At 44.1% G+C, this 18,278-nt stretch overlaps 3 protein-coding genes across 5 annotated transcripts in view; 2 read left to right on the top strand and 1 right to left on the bottom strand.

Annotated features, from left to right (window-relative positions):
* Nucleotides 1–4,952, top strand: part of cnksr2a (connector enhancer of kinase suppressor of Ras 2a) — a 37,219-nt gene extending 32,267 nt beyond the window's left edge. For both annotated transcript variants that reach the window (XM_029146397.3, XM_029146398.3), the window contains one exon: nucleotides 3,109–4,952. In XM_029146397.3, coding sequence (XP_029002230.1) covers nucleotides 3,109–3,156 — 48 coding nt within the window. In that variant the 3' untranslated portion in view covers nucleotides 3,157–4,952. The remainder of the gene's footprint in view (nucleotides 1–3,108) is intronic.
* smpx (small muscle protein X-linked) lies at nucleotides 889–7,863 on the bottom strand. Of its 2 annotated transcripts, none has more exons than XM_029146401.2 (5): nucleotides 7,751–7,863; nucleotides 5,069–5,128; nucleotides 3,071–3,157; nucleotides 2,311–2,471; nucleotides 889–1,447 (listed from the first exon to the last, which is right to left on the bottom strand). In XM_029146401.2, the coding sequence occupies exons 2-4, from the start codon at nucleotides 5,102–5,104 to the stop codon at nucleotides 2,322–2,324; spliced, it is 273 nt and encodes a 90-aa protein (XP_029002234.1). In that variant the 5' UTR covers nucleotides 5,105–5,128; nucleotides 7,751–7,863; the 3' UTR covers nucleotides 889–1,447; nucleotides 2,311–2,321. The 2 variants fall into 2 exon arrangements, with proteins under 2 accessions (XP_029002234.1, XP_029002233.1); XM_029146400.1 differs by lacking the exon at nucleotides 7,751–7,863 and adding an exon at nucleotides 6,582–6,764.
* A 959-nt stretch (nucleotides 7,864–8,822) lies between these two features.
* Nucleotides 8,823–16,861, top strand: mbtps2 (membrane-bound transcription factor peptidase, site 2). The gene is made up of 11 exons (XM_029148627.3): nucleotides 8,823–9,126; nucleotides 9,956–10,104; nucleotides 10,611–10,749; nucleotides 11,449–11,552; nucleotides 11,851–11,978; nucleotides 13,336–13,454; nucleotides 14,073–14,253; nucleotides 14,404–14,510; nucleotides 15,215–15,413; nucleotides 15,524–15,599; nucleotides 15,808–16,861. The coding sequence occupies exons 1-11, from the start codon at nucleotides 9,052–9,054 to the stop codon at nucleotides 16,028–16,030; spliced, it is 1,500 nt and encodes a 499-aa protein (XP_029004460.1). The 5' UTR covers nucleotides 8,823–9,051; the 3' UTR covers nucleotides 16,031–16,861.
* The last annotated feature ends 1,417 nt before the right edge of the window (nucleotides 16,862–18,278 follow it).

Genomic DNA, 18,278 nt, shown 5'->3' on the forward strand with positions numbered 1-18,278 from the left:
TCTCTCTCTCTCTCTCCCTGCTGAGTATTCCACTGTGACCTGGTGAAGGCTAAACTTAGCTTCAGCTGCTCCGTGTTTGAGCGCTGGACTTGTGATGTGATGATGGATATGTGCTGTAACAGGCCGCGTGGCGCTGTGACTTATGATGTACTATTTCCCACTGAAGCAAAGACTCTGAGGTTTAGGTCAGGATCAAAGTGACTCCGTGCACCAACACACCCCTGACTCGTATGTAAAGCCCCATAATACCCATTAGATTCTGCCTACAGAAATAGTCCACTTGAATTTTTTTCCAGGCTATTTAATTTTACTAAATGGATTTTCCAGCTAACTACTGCATAATATTAAACCAAGGTCTTGACACTCTGGGGCGTCTGAGCCCTTTCAGAAATTTCACTTTAAATCTTTCACATCCTGTCACATCCGTCAGCCGGTACAATCAGAGCCAACAGGTCAAACAATTTCCATCTGTCATTAGACAAGTCAAGACAAAAGCATTTATGGTCAGGCCCTGAAGGCAGCGCCCTCCTCTCCAACAGGCCGTAGCGCACGTGCGAAGTGTCCGGCCCGACATCTGACAGTATATTTAAGCCGTGTTCCCGCAGGTGTGAATGTGATTAGGGAGCCTTGTGATAATCTCAGTGCTGTCCAGGGCTCAGGCCGACAGCTGGACTCGCCTCCAGTCCCACTTTGAGCCTCTAAAGGTTAAGCGCTTCTGATAATGGATGGATGGAATGATCGGGAGGCTCAATGGTGTGGGAACAATAAATGTTCACCCCATTTTCTATCAATCCCTCTAAAAGATGTTTGGAAATTTTAGTGTGAACGAAAGGTGACCAATCAAGAACTGCACAGCTCAACTGTATAAATACTGGACACTGGACCTGGTGATCTTTAGAACAACTTCATTTATTGCAGAGTTCTACTAACGATATCTATCATCATAACCCTTAATCAACAGCAACATTATAATAATCCCCCCAAAAGTAACACAACTAAAGTTAAGTCCCGCAAAATCCCAGCAACAGTTAAAAGGGTCAGAAAGGTAAGAATCAGTGCTGGACAGATTTGACAAGCTGTCAAAGTCTTCATTTGAAGGGGAATCAATTTTGGTTTCATTGGAGGAGACTTCAATGATACATTTGTGTTGGTTATAACAACATAACACAAATCAGAGAACAGAACCAACCACTTCTACGAGTACGTCCAAGGAAGCTGCAGAACAGAGTTCACCTGTTTGTTTACAGTGTGATTCGAATGACAACGTGACTGGAGGAGGCGATGGACGCTCTCGTCCCGGTGCGACTGGATCTCCTGCAGATGTTGGCGTGGCAGGAAGCTGTTGGTGGAGGGGCTGGACTGGGGTTTGCTCTTCTCGGTTGGCAGTGGGCAGGTCGGTGTCTAGGAGCATCGTCTGCGTTGGTATCGGCCTGGTTGGCTGCGGGTCCTGGAGGACACAGATAATCACACTGAGGGATTTCTACGGGTGAAGATCATTCACCAGCTTTAAAAGTCAAATTAAACCTTTGACTTAAGAAGTGAAAGTGTTGATAGTCCCAGGTTTAATCCAGATGTTTCACGGCTGAGCTGAAGCCATTTTGTCTGGTTACGTCTCCTTTACACAGAGAAGCGTCAGGTCTTTTATAGTTAAATTTTAAACCGGCTTTTCCTTCTTTTGTTTGATCCCTCCGTCCCTCTCATTTGTTTCCACCCACTGAGCAGCCGCAGCGTTTGGCTACTGTGGTTTTAACACACCGGAGGCTAAGCAGAGCACACTGACTCCCTGTGGCAGGTCTGAACACTGGATTTAAAATAGATTATGTTCGTACATCCAGGATCGACTGTACTTCACTGTGTCCCATACTCACATGTGGTGGATTTCATGTTTGTAATCACCCATCACTATTTAACAAAATCATTATTGAATGACTCAAAGTTTAGGGCCGATGGAAGGAGTTCATCCTTGTTATTGTTCACTTCTAACATTTATTCAGCTCTGTTCCATGTCAGCGTCTGTGTTTCCTGTTGGTATTTGTATTGCAAAGAAAACATGGTTAGTGTTTTCAAACCCCCGACGTGAATTTGCAAAATTCAAAAAGCTCTGCTGATTCGGTTTGTAAATGCATCATTGTGCTTCCTTACGGTAGTTTGGTTCTGATTTGCATCCGATGCGCTTTAGCATCTTTGGGTCGGCGCCGCCTGCCCTGCAGAGCAGCTACTTTAAATCTGAGGAGGGCCCGGTCTCAGGTTATGCCAGTAGCCCGGGACCCCTTTAGGCAAAGCTAGGAGTCACTGCCTGGGTCCACTCACCTCCACGCATGTTAATCCTTGGTGACCCATCGTAGTTCACTCTTCACGTTTTGCAGCTCTGACAGGTCGACAGTAGGACCGGGCAGTTTGACTGCGCCGGGCATCGTCTTCTTCTCCTCTGGTGTCTGCTCTGCAGCACTGGGTTCTTCTGGTGACTGAGCCTGAGAATAACAAACGCAGAAACATGTGTAGAAAACAGCTCAGTGCTTCTAATTATATTATATTTTCTGGCATTCTAAATACCACAGTGTCGGGCTCTGCATGTTTGCCTGTGATTTCTACTAACATTCCTATCTTTTTATAATTTCCGATGAAGTCATGTTCCATTGTCCTTCAACTCAGTAAAAAACTGTAGAGTTCTGCACAAGCTGTGATGATGAGTTCATGGGGTTGAGGCACTTGGTGAAAGTCAGGGAAAACTGTGGTCTGGTTTAAATCACACGGACACAGACTGTGGAGTCATCTGATAAACCTAATCCACAATCTTTCCCTAATGTTAACCAAAGTGAGTGTGTTGTCCAAGCTGTGGCGGGAGAGTCCTGTGTTTCTGTCTATAATACAATGATGCCATCACTGATTCCTGTCATAGTCAAGGTAATCTGATAAGTGGATTACTCAACTGCATGTCCTGGAGGACGGTGCCAGTTCAAAATATCACACTACTGATAATAGGAAGGCAAAGCCAAAACCATTCATGTCTCATTGTGTTTCTGTTTCAGTGGTCGTCCTGTGCAGGTTCTTTCCTGTCTTAATGTCTCACCTCCTCTGTGTCCACTGTCTCCTCTCTCCTCTTCACAGGATGTCCCGCCCCTGGACGCAGAGCTCCCATCGGGATGTTCAAATTAGCCTGACGGACAGAGAGAGCAGCCAATGAGAAGCGTCCAGCACTTAAGCAAATTGAGTCTTGTATCTCTGTCGTGTGTGTGTGTGTGTGTGTGTGTGTGTGTGTGTGTGTGTGTGTGTGTGTGTGTGTGTGTGTGTGTGTGTGTGTGTGTGTGTATTCCTGCTGGCTCCCCTTGTTTTGATTATGAACACTACTTCCTGGTTTGGAAGAGACTTGAGCTGTTATTAAAGCAGCTCACACACACATTGACTCAGACCTGCCTGCGCTGCTGCCTTGGTGTCCTGCTGCTGCCTGCTGTTTTGTATTGTACTGTTCTGTAAGGTGTTGTATATAAGCTGGTCTTGTATAGCTGTACAGAGAGGAAGTGAGCTGTGTGTCAGTGAGGATGCTTTTATTTTTCCAGCCATGTCAGGACATAGAAGGGCGAAACTGCCTCATTCACATAACACTCACGAAGAGTTTGTTTCTGTAACGCTGTTCAGCTCAGACTGTGACTCACACAGACGCAGACGCATCTGTCCAGTCTATAACCCAATTAGTAGGAAACATAATAACAAACTAACAAATACAAATGAATAAATGACTGTAGAGACACAAATAGATCCCATGTGTCACACTATATCTCTGTTTTACAACTGTACTGTATATGTTACAACCCAACCACCCTGTTAGCAGGGGCCGCCAGGCTCAACCAAAGATTTAAGGACCTGTTGCTCCTAAACAGACAACTCAGTGGTCACATCCTCTTTTAAACACATCCAGAACCAGATTGGAAGCAGCCTGTCTGCTTTGGTTCCATTATTCTGTTATTAAAGGTTTATTATCAGCTGTTTATAAAGACTAAACCATTTGCTGCTGTGATGTTCCTATTACCTCCACGGTGATTGTGTCTGTTGCCAGATTAAAGCTCTTTAAGTATATGTCATTGTCAACTTACATTTCTGCAGACCACATGCCTCCTGATGTGTTTTCCATTATAGTTATGTGTTCTGAATAAGGTCAGCATAACTACAGTAGTTATTTATTATTTGGAGTGAGGACGCCAGGGTTAGGGTTAGCACGAGCCCGCTGGGCACATGTAAAACTGTAATCTAACTGTAAGGAGACAAAAGATACTGGAAAATACACAAACGTGGAAGCAAAAAACTTAAATCATGCGGCACGAGCTGCTCTGAGCTTTTCAGAGCCATAAAAAGAAAAGACTGGCCTTTAACGTTCAAGGCGAAGGAGGTGGACCTGGTTGCCTTATTATGGATGACTCGCTGAAAGGGGAACGCGGACGTGATGTAAACATTTGAATCTGGTCGGGCAGGGAGGCTCCAGACGTTCAGTAAATGTGCAACTCAATGAAAACCCGTGCTGTGCTTGAGCGAGGCCTGCAGCAGCTGCTTTACCTGAAAATATGGGAATCTTCTGTGTTTTATGTCCAACAGTGGAATGTGCAGCTGCTTTGTGAAGTTTGTACAACCTTCACATCAAAGCATGTAAAACTAGACGTTTACTGACATGCAGTTCTCTGTGATGTAAAACCCCTTCTGCTGTTGTTGTGGGGAGCTGAGGGTGGACTCTCGTTTGTACTGTACTGCGTTTCAGGCCTGCCCCATGGTTAGACATGGAAAAGAGCACAATGAGAAGCCAGACGATGGAGGAAACACACAAAGCCATTACAGCAGATGTGCAGGCAGCCCCGCATCCCGTCGCCTCTGTATCTGCACTATGATAAAGCCTTGATGCTCCGTATGCACAGTCTGAAGTCTGTATTTGCCTCTGCCAATAAACATCTAAATGTGCAAACACATCTATCACCTGGGACGTTTCATTATTTATGATAATAGGGGAGATGTGTTTACTGTGAACCAACTAAATGAAGTTACAGCCTCAGACAGGACACATCCACACTCACTCACGCTTTACCTGAAGGGCCTTGACGTTGGTGGAAGGTTTGGACATAATCCACCCGGTGAGTCCACTGACCTGAGGAAGCAGATCACACCATCAGCTGTTATTGCGTGTGGATTTCAGCGTGTGCGTGCTCCGTGTCTGCGCTCCGGTGGCCCGGGATAGTGTTTCGGTTGCTTAGCGACTCCGGCAGAAAGGAGCAGGTAGAGGGACCGTAATGTGAATCATTGATGTGCGGCAGACACAGAAACAGGATGGAATGTCAAAATAAAAGCAGGAACACCATTTGCATCGGGTGGAAATGTGAAGTGTAGGGAAAAAGCCACAGGTTTCCCACTTTTGTTCACTGCAGGAACAAGTGAAGCAACTCATTGCGTATCATCTCAGTCACAAAGGGATGAAGCCTTGTTAGGTTTTAGTCATCATAAGGCTCATTTGCTCATGTTTATGAGGAAATGAACACAATCATGTGTTTTATTTTGGGCGGCCTGAAGTTGGGCTGCACATGTCCCATTTTCTAAAAAAGGTCAAATAATTAAAGATCAGCGCTTTCTCCCCTGCTCAAGTTGCCAAACAGAAGTTTCCATGGCCCATTTATCTCATTGGTGAGGAGCAGCAACACACAAACAACTTGGAGACTGTTTCCAGGGTCCTGTTTGTCCATCAACATACACTTAGAGCTTTGCTGGCCTTGACACACACACACACACACACACACACACACACACACACACACACACACACACACACACACACACACACACACACACACACACACACACACACACTCATGTTGTTCACAGCTGTCCTGACCCTGCAGAGCCGAGCCCCTTTCACTTTCACACGTGCACGCTCATTCTTTCACGCTCACACAGCTGAACACACTCATGACAACAGTCATGTTGTGTTTGTTCCAAAACAATTGAATGGTTTAAGCAGGTACAAAAATAATCTCAGAGGTATGTGTGTAGGCGTCACAGCTCGGCGTTACGATGTCCCAAGAGAACCGGGGGCAGACGCAGTGTGGCGTCTGAGGCTCCACTGTTTAGAAGCAGCTGCTTTTACTGAAATCACTGCAGCAGCAGAACCGGACTAAATGTGACACGAACCCGTGGTTCAGTCACAGACGTCCAGGTTTGTGGTTGTAGCTGCATCACCTGCTCATTTCCAGTGAAGCCTGCATTACACAGAAACGTTGTGGCTTTACACAGTTCATTTACACTGTGGATTGTTTCCTGAGGCCATGGCTAAGATGCTGAGTCAGCTTTCTGCTTTCTTTTCACCCAGCAGCTTCAGCAGCAGCGGTTCAAAGCCTTCAAATGTTTCTACAGAGAACTTAAGAAGTGTCCACACTGCAGCGCTAGAACGCAGACAGATGATACATGACAGAACCTGTGGGTTCCAGCACTTCCAGATTGTTTCGTTCCAAAACTACGACAAAATCAGTTATTTTTACAATAATGGACCATGACGTTTTCCCAAGTCAAGTCAAATCTCCTCAACTTTCCTGCAAGTGAAAAACACTCACCTGTTGGTGACACAACACACTATCGTCGAACGCTTCCTCACACTCTGTCTGCTCTCTCCATCTCTTTCCCTTTCTATTCTCACCTTCTCTCCACCCTCTCTCTCTCTCACTCTCCCTCTCTCTCTCTTTCTCCGGCTGCCTGGTAAGTGGTTGAAGGATTCCTCTCATATCTGGGATTTGTTCTCACTATAAATAGACTGGTGATATACAGAAGGGACCTGCTTTCTATCCACACACACACACACACACACACACACACACACACACACACACACACACACACACACACACACACACACACACACACACACACACACACACACACACACACACACAAACACACACACACACACCGAAACACGATCAAAGCTCTGTATCTTACACTGTGGATGTTAAATTCATCTGTGAGAACAAAACTTCATTACAAAATAAAACATCTACCACTGAACTTCATTAAAAAAAGACGACATTAACCATAAGAACGAGGAGCTCAGAAGCTGAACTAAACTGTCTGCTTATATACACATGTTGACACGTGAACTTACATGTGTTTACAACAACAGTGTGGTTTCTAATTTAAACATCTGTCATGTACTAAGCTGCAGCTTTAGGGAAATTTTTCCAGAAGAGCATTGAAGCAAAACAACCCATCAGATGCAAAGACTGTCAGCGTGCTGTGTATTATAGTAAGCATTGCTCCTAATTTAAATACTCCCTCAGCTCTAAGTGAGTATGTTCCACTGAGGAACATATTTGACTATGAAACCAAACTTCATTCAAAGAATATAAAATAACAACAATGTGGTTTTTAGTATTAAACATGTCTCAAGTGTCAACTAAAATGTTTCACTGAGAAATAAAAAGAAACACAAATCTAAATGTACAAATGTCATTAAGAATAAATGCAGATGCTCATAATGACTATATGTTTAAAGTGCATTTTTTTTTCAACACTCTCAGTGACTAAAATGGCACTGCCCTATTTCTGCGCCACACACACACACACCCACACACACACACACACACACACACACACACAGAGTCATACTCCATTAAGTAGCTCTGCTGGTATATCTGCATTTATTCGCTGATGCTCCTCCGCGGCCACACAGTGACAGCGATCTCACGGGTTCAAAGGCGGGTGTGTTCATGGGTGTGTGCTCGCTTACCTCCTACGTGCGTGGATCCTCTGCCCGGCCTGTGCTCCCTATGAGGTCCTCCTTGGCTACCTGACCTGTTTCCACTCGGCCTGATTGGTTCTGAGAGACAGGAAGCTCCTCCCTGACTGGAACCCGACCCAGCAGGAGAGAAGTAGAATGAGCCCTCCCTGTGTGTGTGTGTGTGTGTGTGTGTGTGTGTGTGTGTGTGTGTGTGTGTGTGTGTTTTGACTACAGTATGTGCTGTATAAGTAAGTGTCTTGAAGTGTGTGTAGTCACAGATCCCACCTACCTTTCTTTCAATAGTTTTCTCAATGTTTCCTCAGATGAAGACGGCCATCATCCACTACACAGATTCTCCACAGCCTCACCTATGAAAATGAATTCTCCCTCTACCGAGGTAGTAAAATGAGGCGACTCACACTCTGGGCTTGTTTTATATATTGGCCTATGCAAATAAAAGCCACAAACACACAGTGTTGGCAGGGACAACCCTTGGCTGCTCAGTGTGTGTTGTGTTCAACAACGTGAGCTTACTGTCACGTTTGCTCTGGGTGCTGGATGATGTGGAAGTAGAAGCTGCATCAACACAGTTTTATGTTCCACAGGCCACATGTGGCTTAATGAGGCAGATTGGGAGCTATAGCTTTACAGTCTGACCATCCACTTTTATTGGAGCCTGTTTACCCTGCTGACCTTTTTGGTGAGATGAAATCCAATATACAAACACACACTTCCTTTTTTATGGCAGCAGCTTAGCCAAAATAGCCCCGCAAACGCTGGCTGACGGTCTAAGCTCATGAACTCACAAATAAATTATATTTACTTCATGCACTGCCTAATTTAGCTTAGTTTGTACAGCAGCTTAGCTGAAATGATGTGTTCATATGTCTTATTTTGTTTATTATAATGTCAAATTATTCATTATCAAATTTTCAGAACATTCCTCTCAAATACAGTATTCGTGCAACTCAACTGAAGTATTTTGTATTTGAATTACACGACGCAGTTTTAATGCAGGTGCAGTTCTCGCATTGAACACGTGGTGGCGACAACGCTCCCTTTGGTCGTTTGTTGTTGGCTTTTGCCCGTAAAAGAGAAGACGAAGAAGTGGAACGGGGAAGTGTTGACGCGTATATTCATGCAGAGCATCCCCCATTTTTTTCATTCTAATCAGTTCTGGAGATAAACGTTGTAATGTCGTGTTCCGTTTGTATAACAGCGGGCAGCTGCGTGTCGAACAGCGGGCAGGCGGCGTGATGGAGGCGGCGCAGTTCGGTTGATTCTGTCCGCGTAGAGTCCTCTAAGGCACCATGATCCCAGTGTCTCTCCTGGTGTGTGTGATGGCAGGCTGGTGTGCCGTGTACCTGGCCGACACGCTGCTCAGGGTGAGCACAAGTTGCGGGGTTTTGTGATGAATAAGATTTCCGCTAACACGGTTAACGACGTCACCAGTCTTGGTTTAGCTAGCCTAGCGTCCAGGCTGACATGCGTTAGCTAGCGGCAACCTTTGTCCGTGTTGCTTTTACTGTAGCGTAATATGAGCTCACGTTAGTTCAAAAAATAAATGTAGTAGATATAGAAATGTGGAGAGAATGCTTGGTCCAATGTCTGGAATACCCATATAGTCATAGTCATTGTTAAACATCTGAATGACGTTCATTTAGTTATGTGTTCCTTAAAACACACACACACACACACACACATACACACACACACACACACACACACACACACACACTATTAATAATTAAATATATAATGGAACTGATGAACTAATTGACCAGAAGTTGTTGCATCACTATCAGTACCAGCATGTTTGGCTGTAGGTAAAATCGTTTTCTCATGCTATGAGAACTTTGGAAGGAGTGAATATTGACCTGTTTGTGTTTTCGTAATATCTGCACATGCAAATTGTAAGTTCTATCTATGTCATTGATTTTGTTTGTCTGCTGTTGTCAAGATTTAAGGGGCTGACACTTAAATGCGCATCTGTCAGATTTCCTGGATCCAACTGCTGCATTGCTTAACCTCGTGTAACAGTTAGTATTAATGAGGTTCCTGTTAAACTTTTTTATCAACCAATAAATTCTAAACAGACAGTTATGTTTGATGATGTCTATGTTGACTCTTCGATAACTTTGACCGTTTAATTTCAGCCTGTGCTCTTATCAGACCGCTTGTTTGACAGCGGCCTCTGTTGTCTCTGTCCCACAGTCATCGGCGACGCACCGCATCAGCTACGAGTCATGGCTGGCGAGTCGAGGGCTCTCGCTGTCTCCTTTTCATGTGCGATGGCACACCACCATGTTCAACCGGCTGTTTGCATACTGCGCCCGCATCAACCCTCAAGCCCTTTACCTGTGGTGAGGTTAACTCCATAATGTACTGTACTACTGCCAACAGTCCATCAGAACTGGCTCCATTTTAAGCTGCTGTTTTGCAAGTTAGGCCATTAAGGCTGCTAACATTTGCTTTGGCATGTTTATAGCTGTGATCAGCCAACGAACCTACTTTGCATTTTGATAAATTACTCTTAATTGCTTTTCATTTTTAGGGATTTCACTGTACACACACTAACAAGCATACTGTAGATCTTGTCAACCTGAATATTATCCCATTACAGGCTCACATAAACATCCTCTCTGTTCTGCTGCCCGCTCATTGGGCAGGACTTGAGCTCTGCCTTTGTTCTAGTACATATTTGAAGATATTTTAGAAACTAGAGATCAAAATAACTTACACCTTTTATACACTCCTTCCTAGTGGTTAATGTGGTATAATGGTTTAAAAATGTTTTTGTCCCATCTCCAGAAATTCTCAACTCCTGGACCCTACTTTTAATAAATGATCTATTTTATACATTTCCCAGGTTTAACAGTGGTCTGGTGTTTGGAATAGTCGCCATGCTGGGATCAGTTGTGCTGCTGATTAGGACGCTGCAGCAGACACTCGCTCAGATGACCACAGACAATCCTCGTATAGGAGGTCAGCAGGCACTGCAGGTGGTGGTATGTAGAAAAACAATGGGGCAAGCTTTTACAAGAGATTCACATCCAGTGAAATAAGAGGCAAACAAGAGGTCCAACTTTTAGTGTTGTTTCACAGCACGAACTGTGGCTGTGAAAACACAAGGACAGATTTAACATCAGCTAAATGTTCCTTTAGAGTTGCATGTCTGTTTTCAGTGTAAATGGTCAGATTAGCAAATTCACACCAAGCCTGCAGAATTCAGATTCAGCAAAGCTTCCAATTATGAGGATGACTTATTTAGTATTTTCCTCCTGTTCACTTTTTATTCATTGAGGTGTCAAAGAGCCATGCATTAATGTGAGCTCCATCCCCAGTGGACCTCTGAAGGTGATTCATAGGAAGCTATTAGCAGACCATTTACACCCAAGCGTTAAGGCTGTAGTGGCAGAAAATGCATCACGCAGCCGGGGGAGGAAAACGCAGACCACACAGAAAACCACAGCTTCAGCGGGAGCATGAAAGCATTAATCTGGAGGAGCCACAAAACAGAAAGGAAAAAAGATTTAAAAGCGCATTAGGGATACAAATGTGTTTATTTGTTGAATGTGCAGGTCACTTTGTATTGAAGGATTAAAACATAATCAATGCTATTGGCTGGTAGGACTTCATTTTGCGTTTCTGTATCGGTCAGAGCTGTAGGTTTCCTTCAGCTCTTTCGCTCTCGGGTGTGTCTTCAGGTTCCTGGTGTCAATCTGCCCACCAGTCAGCTGGCCTACTTCTTCATTGCCCTGCTGCTCAGTGGAGTTATACATGAGCTGGGCCACGCTGTGGCAGCACTGAGGTAAAACCCAAACACATCATTTGTGGAGCACATTATGTTACTATGGCAACCAGCACACTACAAAGCTACTACTAGCTACTTGGCATTTAGACCGTCCGAAATATGCTATGTTTTGTAATCGAACAGAGCAACAAGATTACAGTAGCTGGAAGGACGACACTTTGACAAATGCTGTTTAAGCATAATTGCTCTTCCTCTTCAAACACTGAGCCTGTGTCATGCTGCAACGCACGCCAGGCTAACTGTAAAGTGCTTTGGTCTTTTTGAAGGGTATGTAACATTTTTCTTTCCCCTTCAGGGAACAAGTGCGGGTTAATGGATTCGGCATGTTTGTGTTTGTGTTGTACCCCGGCGCGTTCGTAGACCTCTTCACCACACACCTCAACCTCATATCGCCCTCTCAGCAGCTCCGTATCTTCTGTGCTGGTAAGACCCTAACACACAGACCCGTTAATAACTGTTTATAACACGTGTGTAAATCCTGGTGATTTTTTTCTTCCAGCTAATGTGATTACTGCTATTAATCACAGTTATTGCAGGCTTTTTGTTAAATACTCTATTTAGTTCAGCCTGTGAAGGTCACTCTGAAGTTTTTAATTTCTAAGCAACCAACAGCTGCTTCTCATCAAATTATTTCACTCTGCAATTAGGAAAATTGGATTTTAATGAATTGATTGGTAGAGCTGATGGTTAAACATGACGCCTCCGACCTCTGTCACATTGAGAGCCAGTAAATGGGTGATCATTTCAGTGCAGTCTGATACAGAAGACTGCACCGTATTTGATTGAAAAACAGGAAAGAAAAGATATGAGGAAAGAATCATAACAACGTAATTGCAACAAAGAATATTACATAAAAGGAGCCTGTAGAGGGCAGTGGAGGTCTGGTTTAAACTGGTGTCTTTTAATGAGAGAGAAATTCCTGCAGAGTGTACTCTGTTTGATGTGACAAGAAAAGAAGGCAACTGGCGAGTGCCGGCATAAAACCAAGCAATGATGATCCAATCAGGTTAAGACAAAAGAGCTGCGGGAAACGTCCCGTTGGCAGCAGAACGACATGGTGTGTTTGTGTTGGTCTCGCTGGCTTCGTCCACAGCAGACGTCGCTCCATCCACAGCTCTCACACAGAGTTTATTATGTATCCCTCCAGTGACTGGGTTGTTTACTGGATAGCTGGAGCAGGTTTGAAATGATGGTTCTTTAAATCATTCTGTGATGCTGTTCGATTTTAATTAGGAAGTAAACAGCACAGTCTCCATTTACAGACATTAAACATTTCCCCAAGATTTACCCCAAAACATTTTATCTAAAGCTATTAATTTTCTCCTGGCCTCAGACTGTGTTGTTTAATGTGGCTACTGTCGTGTTTGGATGCTGGCTTTCTACCAAATAATGTATTTTTCATGGAAAAGAAGTGGCTTGACCTCATCACTCATTGACAGACTTCATGATGTGGTTTCAGGGGACAGACGCTGTCCTCTTGCGTAATTAAGACGGTATAGACGGTTATTTTAATTGCACAGTGGTTGCTGTTTTTCCACGACATCCTACAGTCTCTGTATGTGGATCACACGCAGAACAGCTGTGACAACACAACACAACAGTGTGAGGAAATTCCTAGAGTCGTGTTTGGACTTGAAGTAGTTTAATTTTGACAGTTAGAATAAAACAAGACTTAGTAAACAACAGCCCAAGGAAAATTATTACAATCATGTTATTTAATATTAATAATAGTTCAACTGATGACTAATGCTTTGAATCTGAAATGTGTTTTTGTCTGCAGGGGTGTGGCACAACTTTGTCCTGTGTGTCGCAGCATTGGCCTTTCTCTTCCTGTTGCCTGTCTTACTGTTCCCCATGTACTTCACTGGAGCCGGGGCGCTGGTCACTGAGGTTGTGCAGGTCGGCAAGTGATTTACTGTGTTTAATTTAAAGACACAAGCTTAAAAGTAGTTCTGGTTCGAGAAATACAACTATTCTGACAGTTAATTAAGAAAACTGCATAGTCAACAACATGAAACAAGTACAAACACTGACGCAGCCACTAACATTCTGGCAGGTAGCAGTAGCAAGGACCTGTACCAGGACAGACCTTTTTAAATGGGAATGTTCTCCATAATATTGCTGGGATTTAAAAATTCATATGAGTTAATGGTTATTGTATTAACTAATAATAATTAAGAGCAGGTGCTCTTTCACATCGACACATTTACATATTCATGCAGGTATAATTAAATAATAACAGCAGTTATGAAATAGCAGATGTGACAAGATGAAAAGATTTCAGGACCTCTGAATGAACCAATTAACATAATTAAATGAAAAGATGAGGAAACGATAACAGAAAGTACAAGGTGAGGTGATAAGGTACTGTAGTTTTCTTAATCATCTACTGATGAAGAACTTATTGGAAAATGTTTTAGTTCAGTCCTGTTCCTCCCTTTCTGTACGATTATATACAGTAATCTCCTCTATAACCAAGTTCAAACAGGTTCTTTAATGGTCTGTCTTGTCGAGCAGGGCTCTGCAGCAGACGGTCCCCGGGGTCTGTCAGTCGGGGACATAGTGACGGGGCTGGAGGAGTGTGCGGTCAGGGGAGTGGACGACTGGAGCAGCTGCCTGTCTCACCTCTCTCACACCCCACAGACTGGATACTGTGTCCCGGTGGCCAGTCTGCAACCCAGCTGGGCTCACGGGCGACGTGAGGAAATAAATAATTTCTACAAAGGCTATTACAGAGTTGCTGTTAACATCTGTCCTACCCTGTCCTATTGTTGGTATTTGAACTATTTTCGAATTCAGGCATGTTTCTCATTGATGTCTTTTTTTTCTTTTATGTCTTCACTTGTAGCTTATAAGCGGTTGGATGGAACAATAGACTGCTGCAGCAACAGCAGCATGACAGACCTCTGTTTCTCTTACAATAAACCACAGGGCAAGAACAACCAAGAGAGAGAGGTGAGACACACACACACCACTGAGGCATAATGTCAATGGACTCACCATTGACATAATGCCTTCCCTACCCCCTTACCCTAACCATCACTAAACGCCTTTGTCTAACCTCTAATGTCTAACCTCTAGCTCAATTCTAACCACACACACACACACACACACACACACACACACACACAGAGGGGCTTTTTGTGACTGGTTCAGCATTTGTGCAGGTTTCCAAACCATTTTGGAACACTAAAAATATTCATATTGCTTCCTTTATCCAGTTCAGAGTTCCTTCTTTTTATTTTGTTTGCTCTTTGCTCATGGTTTGACTAGATGCACAAACAATGCACTTATCAAATGGAAAAAAAATGAAATAAAATAAGGAATATGCTCAGACGTTTTATTTCCTTTTTGTTTCATTACTTATGTGTCATCTTTTCTGACTTCTCTGTATCTCTCATTGTTTTTGGCATTGTTGCAAATTTGCTTTTAAAATGGGTCATGTTTTTATAAAAAAGCTGCCAAACAGCTGTTAATGTGAGATAGCCACTGTTTGACAAGAACAAGAAGGGAAACATTACAAAATGTACAAACATGCAGTAAGATATCAGAAAAGCAAAGTCAGATAATAACAGGGACAAGCACAGAATTCGACAACCCGTTCATTGTTCCTCCAGATGTTTCTAGTTCTTATTTTTGCCTTTGTCCTGTTGCTGCAGTACGCCTGCATGCCGGTGCGTAAGATGGTGACGGGGACGCCGGTGTGTCGCACGGATGATGACTGCGCCGCTCACTCCCGCATGGCCAGCGTCTGCGTCACTCCCTCTCTGGAGAACCAGACGCGCTTCATCCGCGTCACGCACCCGCCCAGCACACGCATGCTGTTTGTGGGGTACCCACCGCACCTTCAGTATGCGGGTACGTGTGTGTGGAGAGTGTACAGCCTGTTGAACTTACATAAATACATTCGGAGACTTGTGTGTACAAACTTTAGCAGTGTCACCATTGAACATTAATGTCTTTTCCAGTGAGTCTGACAAACTTCGTCCCTCGCTTTGGTTTCCTCCACTTGGATCTGCCCGTCTTCCTAGAGACTTTCTGCAAGTATCCTTACATGGCTCTGGTCATAATCGGGAAATGATGTCATAGTGGCAAAGGGTGATGCAGTGCTGCATGGAGGAGTTCAGAGGATTGTGGTGTACTCATTGGTAATGAGGTTTTGATTTAAAAAATCTTATTAATGAAATATCATTTATTAGAGCATGAAACTCAAATGATTTATTACGCTGAGTGTCCTTAGCCTCCCCCTCAGATATGTAGTGTCCCTCTCTGGAGCACTAGCAGTAGTCAACTCTGTGCCGTGCTTCGCTCTCGACGGCCAGTGGATGCTGAACGCTCTGCTGGAGGCCACGCTGGTCGCCGTGGTTACAGACCGCCAGAAGCGCGAGCTGATCGGCTTCTTCCTGCTGCTGGCGGGCAGCGCCCTGCTGGCGGCCAACGTGGCCCTGGGCCTGTGGATGGTCACGGCGCGGTAGCCGCAGCGGGCAGCCGGCCGGCGAGGCACAAACTCTGACGAAGTGACTGTGATGCAAGACTGAGAGACGTTGTCTCAGGAAGTGTTTGAGATGCGGGGACCATCTAACTGTGATGAACGGGAACAGGCTGCGTTAGAAGCTGTTTAGCAGAATGTTACTCTGCCTTTCACCCCTCGCTGGACCTCCAGGAAAAACAAATGGACTTCTTCCAACTTATTGCCGCCATATACACAAAAGCACATATGAAATGAAATAATGCACTTGCTCTAAAGCACTGTACTATGTGACTGTTTACACAGGCTGCACATAAGTTCCACAATTTAATATCTGTGTTGTGTTTGTGCTTAAGGTTGGTTTTTAATGGTTTCCAAAAAATGCCATATTTCCAGCTGAACACCAAGAGAGTGCGTTGTCTACCTTAATGTACCTTTGGCCATAAAACCGCCTTAATTTCTCTGGCTAAGGCGTGAAAATACCTTTACTACCACAGCTGGAGAAACTACCTAACATTACTGTGACAGTGCTTCAAACGAACTGCCTCCTCACATGTACAGTTATTCAGTGACACCTACAGCTTTTGTAAAATTGAAAAGGAAAACATTTGTAATGCAGGTGGAACATTTAATTTCCCAGTTAAGTGTATTTTCCTTTCTCAGGCACTGCAGTGAAAAAAAAACGTTTCCCTGCCTCCTTTTCAACGGATTAATTTTTGTTCCTAGTCTGGTGTCTGTGCTCTGTAGAGGTTGATTTATCAATACTGGATACAAGGACTACCTTTATGGAAGTGCTCTCACTGTTAACGACAAAGAATAAAGGGTTTGATTCACTGCATTTCGAAGTCATCATTTCAATCCGCCCTGCTAATCAGACTGGAACAGACTGTTTTTGCTGTCCTACTCTGGAGCTGATTGCATTTTGGTTTTGTGGTGCTGTAATACTGATGTTCTTGGCTTTTTTCAGGCAATGAGAACTCAGAGTTTTAGCACAGTTTAACTTGCTGCGTATGAAGGCTGTTGGAGTGGATTAACACCCTGCCCAAATGAAAACAGGGCCAACAGATCAAGCACAGCTGAAGCCAACATCCCGGAGAGTCCAGATGTTCCAATTGTCTCATCGTTGGACTGAAAGAAACCTTTTAATTAGAGTATTTTTGTGAAACTGTGACTTTTACAGTGGACATAGTGTCTACCTGTACAACCCAACCTTTAAAAGTTGTGAAATTCAAATTGCAGCTGAGCTTGTAATTGATGCATCAGCTCCACGGCCTCTGTTATGTTGTCATGCATTTGAGAAAAGGTCAGGGCTTGGCGTGTGCGGTTGCCAGATGTTTTCCTGTGGAGATCGTCCCGCCTGCAGATCGCCTGTCTATTTTCATACCCCTCGTCCTCCTCGGCACATTAACACATTGTAGCCCTCAGACACTAACACAAGCGCTGCTCATGCATTTAGTAACGGTCCCAGACCGCAGCGCTGCCGTTGAGTGTTCGAGCGGTAATTACCTTTCCTCCGCTCCAGAAAAGACGTATGTAATTTGGCTGGGTGTTCCCTCAGACATATAAATACCCACAACGTTTAGCTCCGCCACAGGCCGCTCTGACCTACGATGAGCAGACACCTCTGTCAGCAGGTTCATAATTGTTGCCTGTTTGGAGACGCTATCGCTGAATAATTAGGGAAGTTTGTGGGAGGATCAGAACATGTTGCACATGGAAGCTGTCGGGCCTTGAGTCCAGATAAGGCTTTAAAGTTTGATTTTCTGAGTCTTGATCATCAGATCTCGCGTGTTTGTTTCCCCTGCTTATCTCGCGCTGCTGACGGCCTGGCGCGATGTCTGCGTAAACACACGTAGGATGGTGATTAAGAGCAGGAGGAGAGGGGCTCAAGCAGGCGTGTTCTGTTTCGCTCATGAGAGATGGGCTCCAGTTAATGTAGCGCTGCACTTTTCCCTACAAACATTCCCACAATTTCAAAATAACAGCTCTTGTGTTCAGCAGGTTTTATACAGTGTCACTTATTTTAAAATGCTGTATTCCTAAATTTAGCTGAAGGAACTTATTGCTAATCCAAGCTGTCTGATGGATAAAACCTAAACATGCGTCATGAGATACTGCTTCTGGTTTTCTGTTTTTTATGAGAGGACAGATTAAACTAGATGCTTGTTTCTCATAATGTCCTGTTCTTTCCTGTAGATAACTCCACCGTATCTCAGCTCACATGAGGAAGACGCATCCCATTCAGATGTGGTCAC

This window comes from Betta splendens, chromosome 4 (assembly GCF_900634795.4).
Source record: "Betta splendens chromosome 4, fBetSpl5.4, whole genome shotgun sequence".
NCBI classification, from domain to species: Eukaryota; Metazoa; Chordata; class Actinopteri; order Anabantiformes; family Osphronemidae; genus Betta; species Betta splendens.

Coding starts and splice junctions, on each gene's coding strand:
- smpx (XM_029146400.1), bottom strand. CDS start 6,749: ATGAGAGGAATCCTTCAACCACTTACCAGGCAGCCGGAGAAAGAGAGA. Junction 3,158..5,068: donor CCAACGTCAAGGCCCTTCAG/GTAAAGCGTGAG, acceptor TCTGTCCGTCAG/GCTAATTTGAACATCCCGAT. Junction 2,472..3,070: donor AGACAGTGGACACAGAGGAG/GTGAGACATTAA, acceptor TGTTATTCTCAG/GCTCAGTCACCAGAAGAACC.
- mbtps2 (XM_029148627.3), top strand. CDS start 9,052: ATGATCCCAGTGTCTCTCCTGGTGTGTGTGATGGCAGGCTGGTGTGCC. Junction 9,127..9,955: donor TGGCCGACACGCTGCTCAGG/GTGAGCACAAGT, acceptor TCTGTCCCACAG/TCATCGGCGACGCACCGCAT. Junction 14,254..14,403: donor CAGCTGGGCTCACGGGCGAC/GTGAGGAAATAA, acceptor CTTCACTTGTAG/CTTATAAGCGGTTGGATGGA.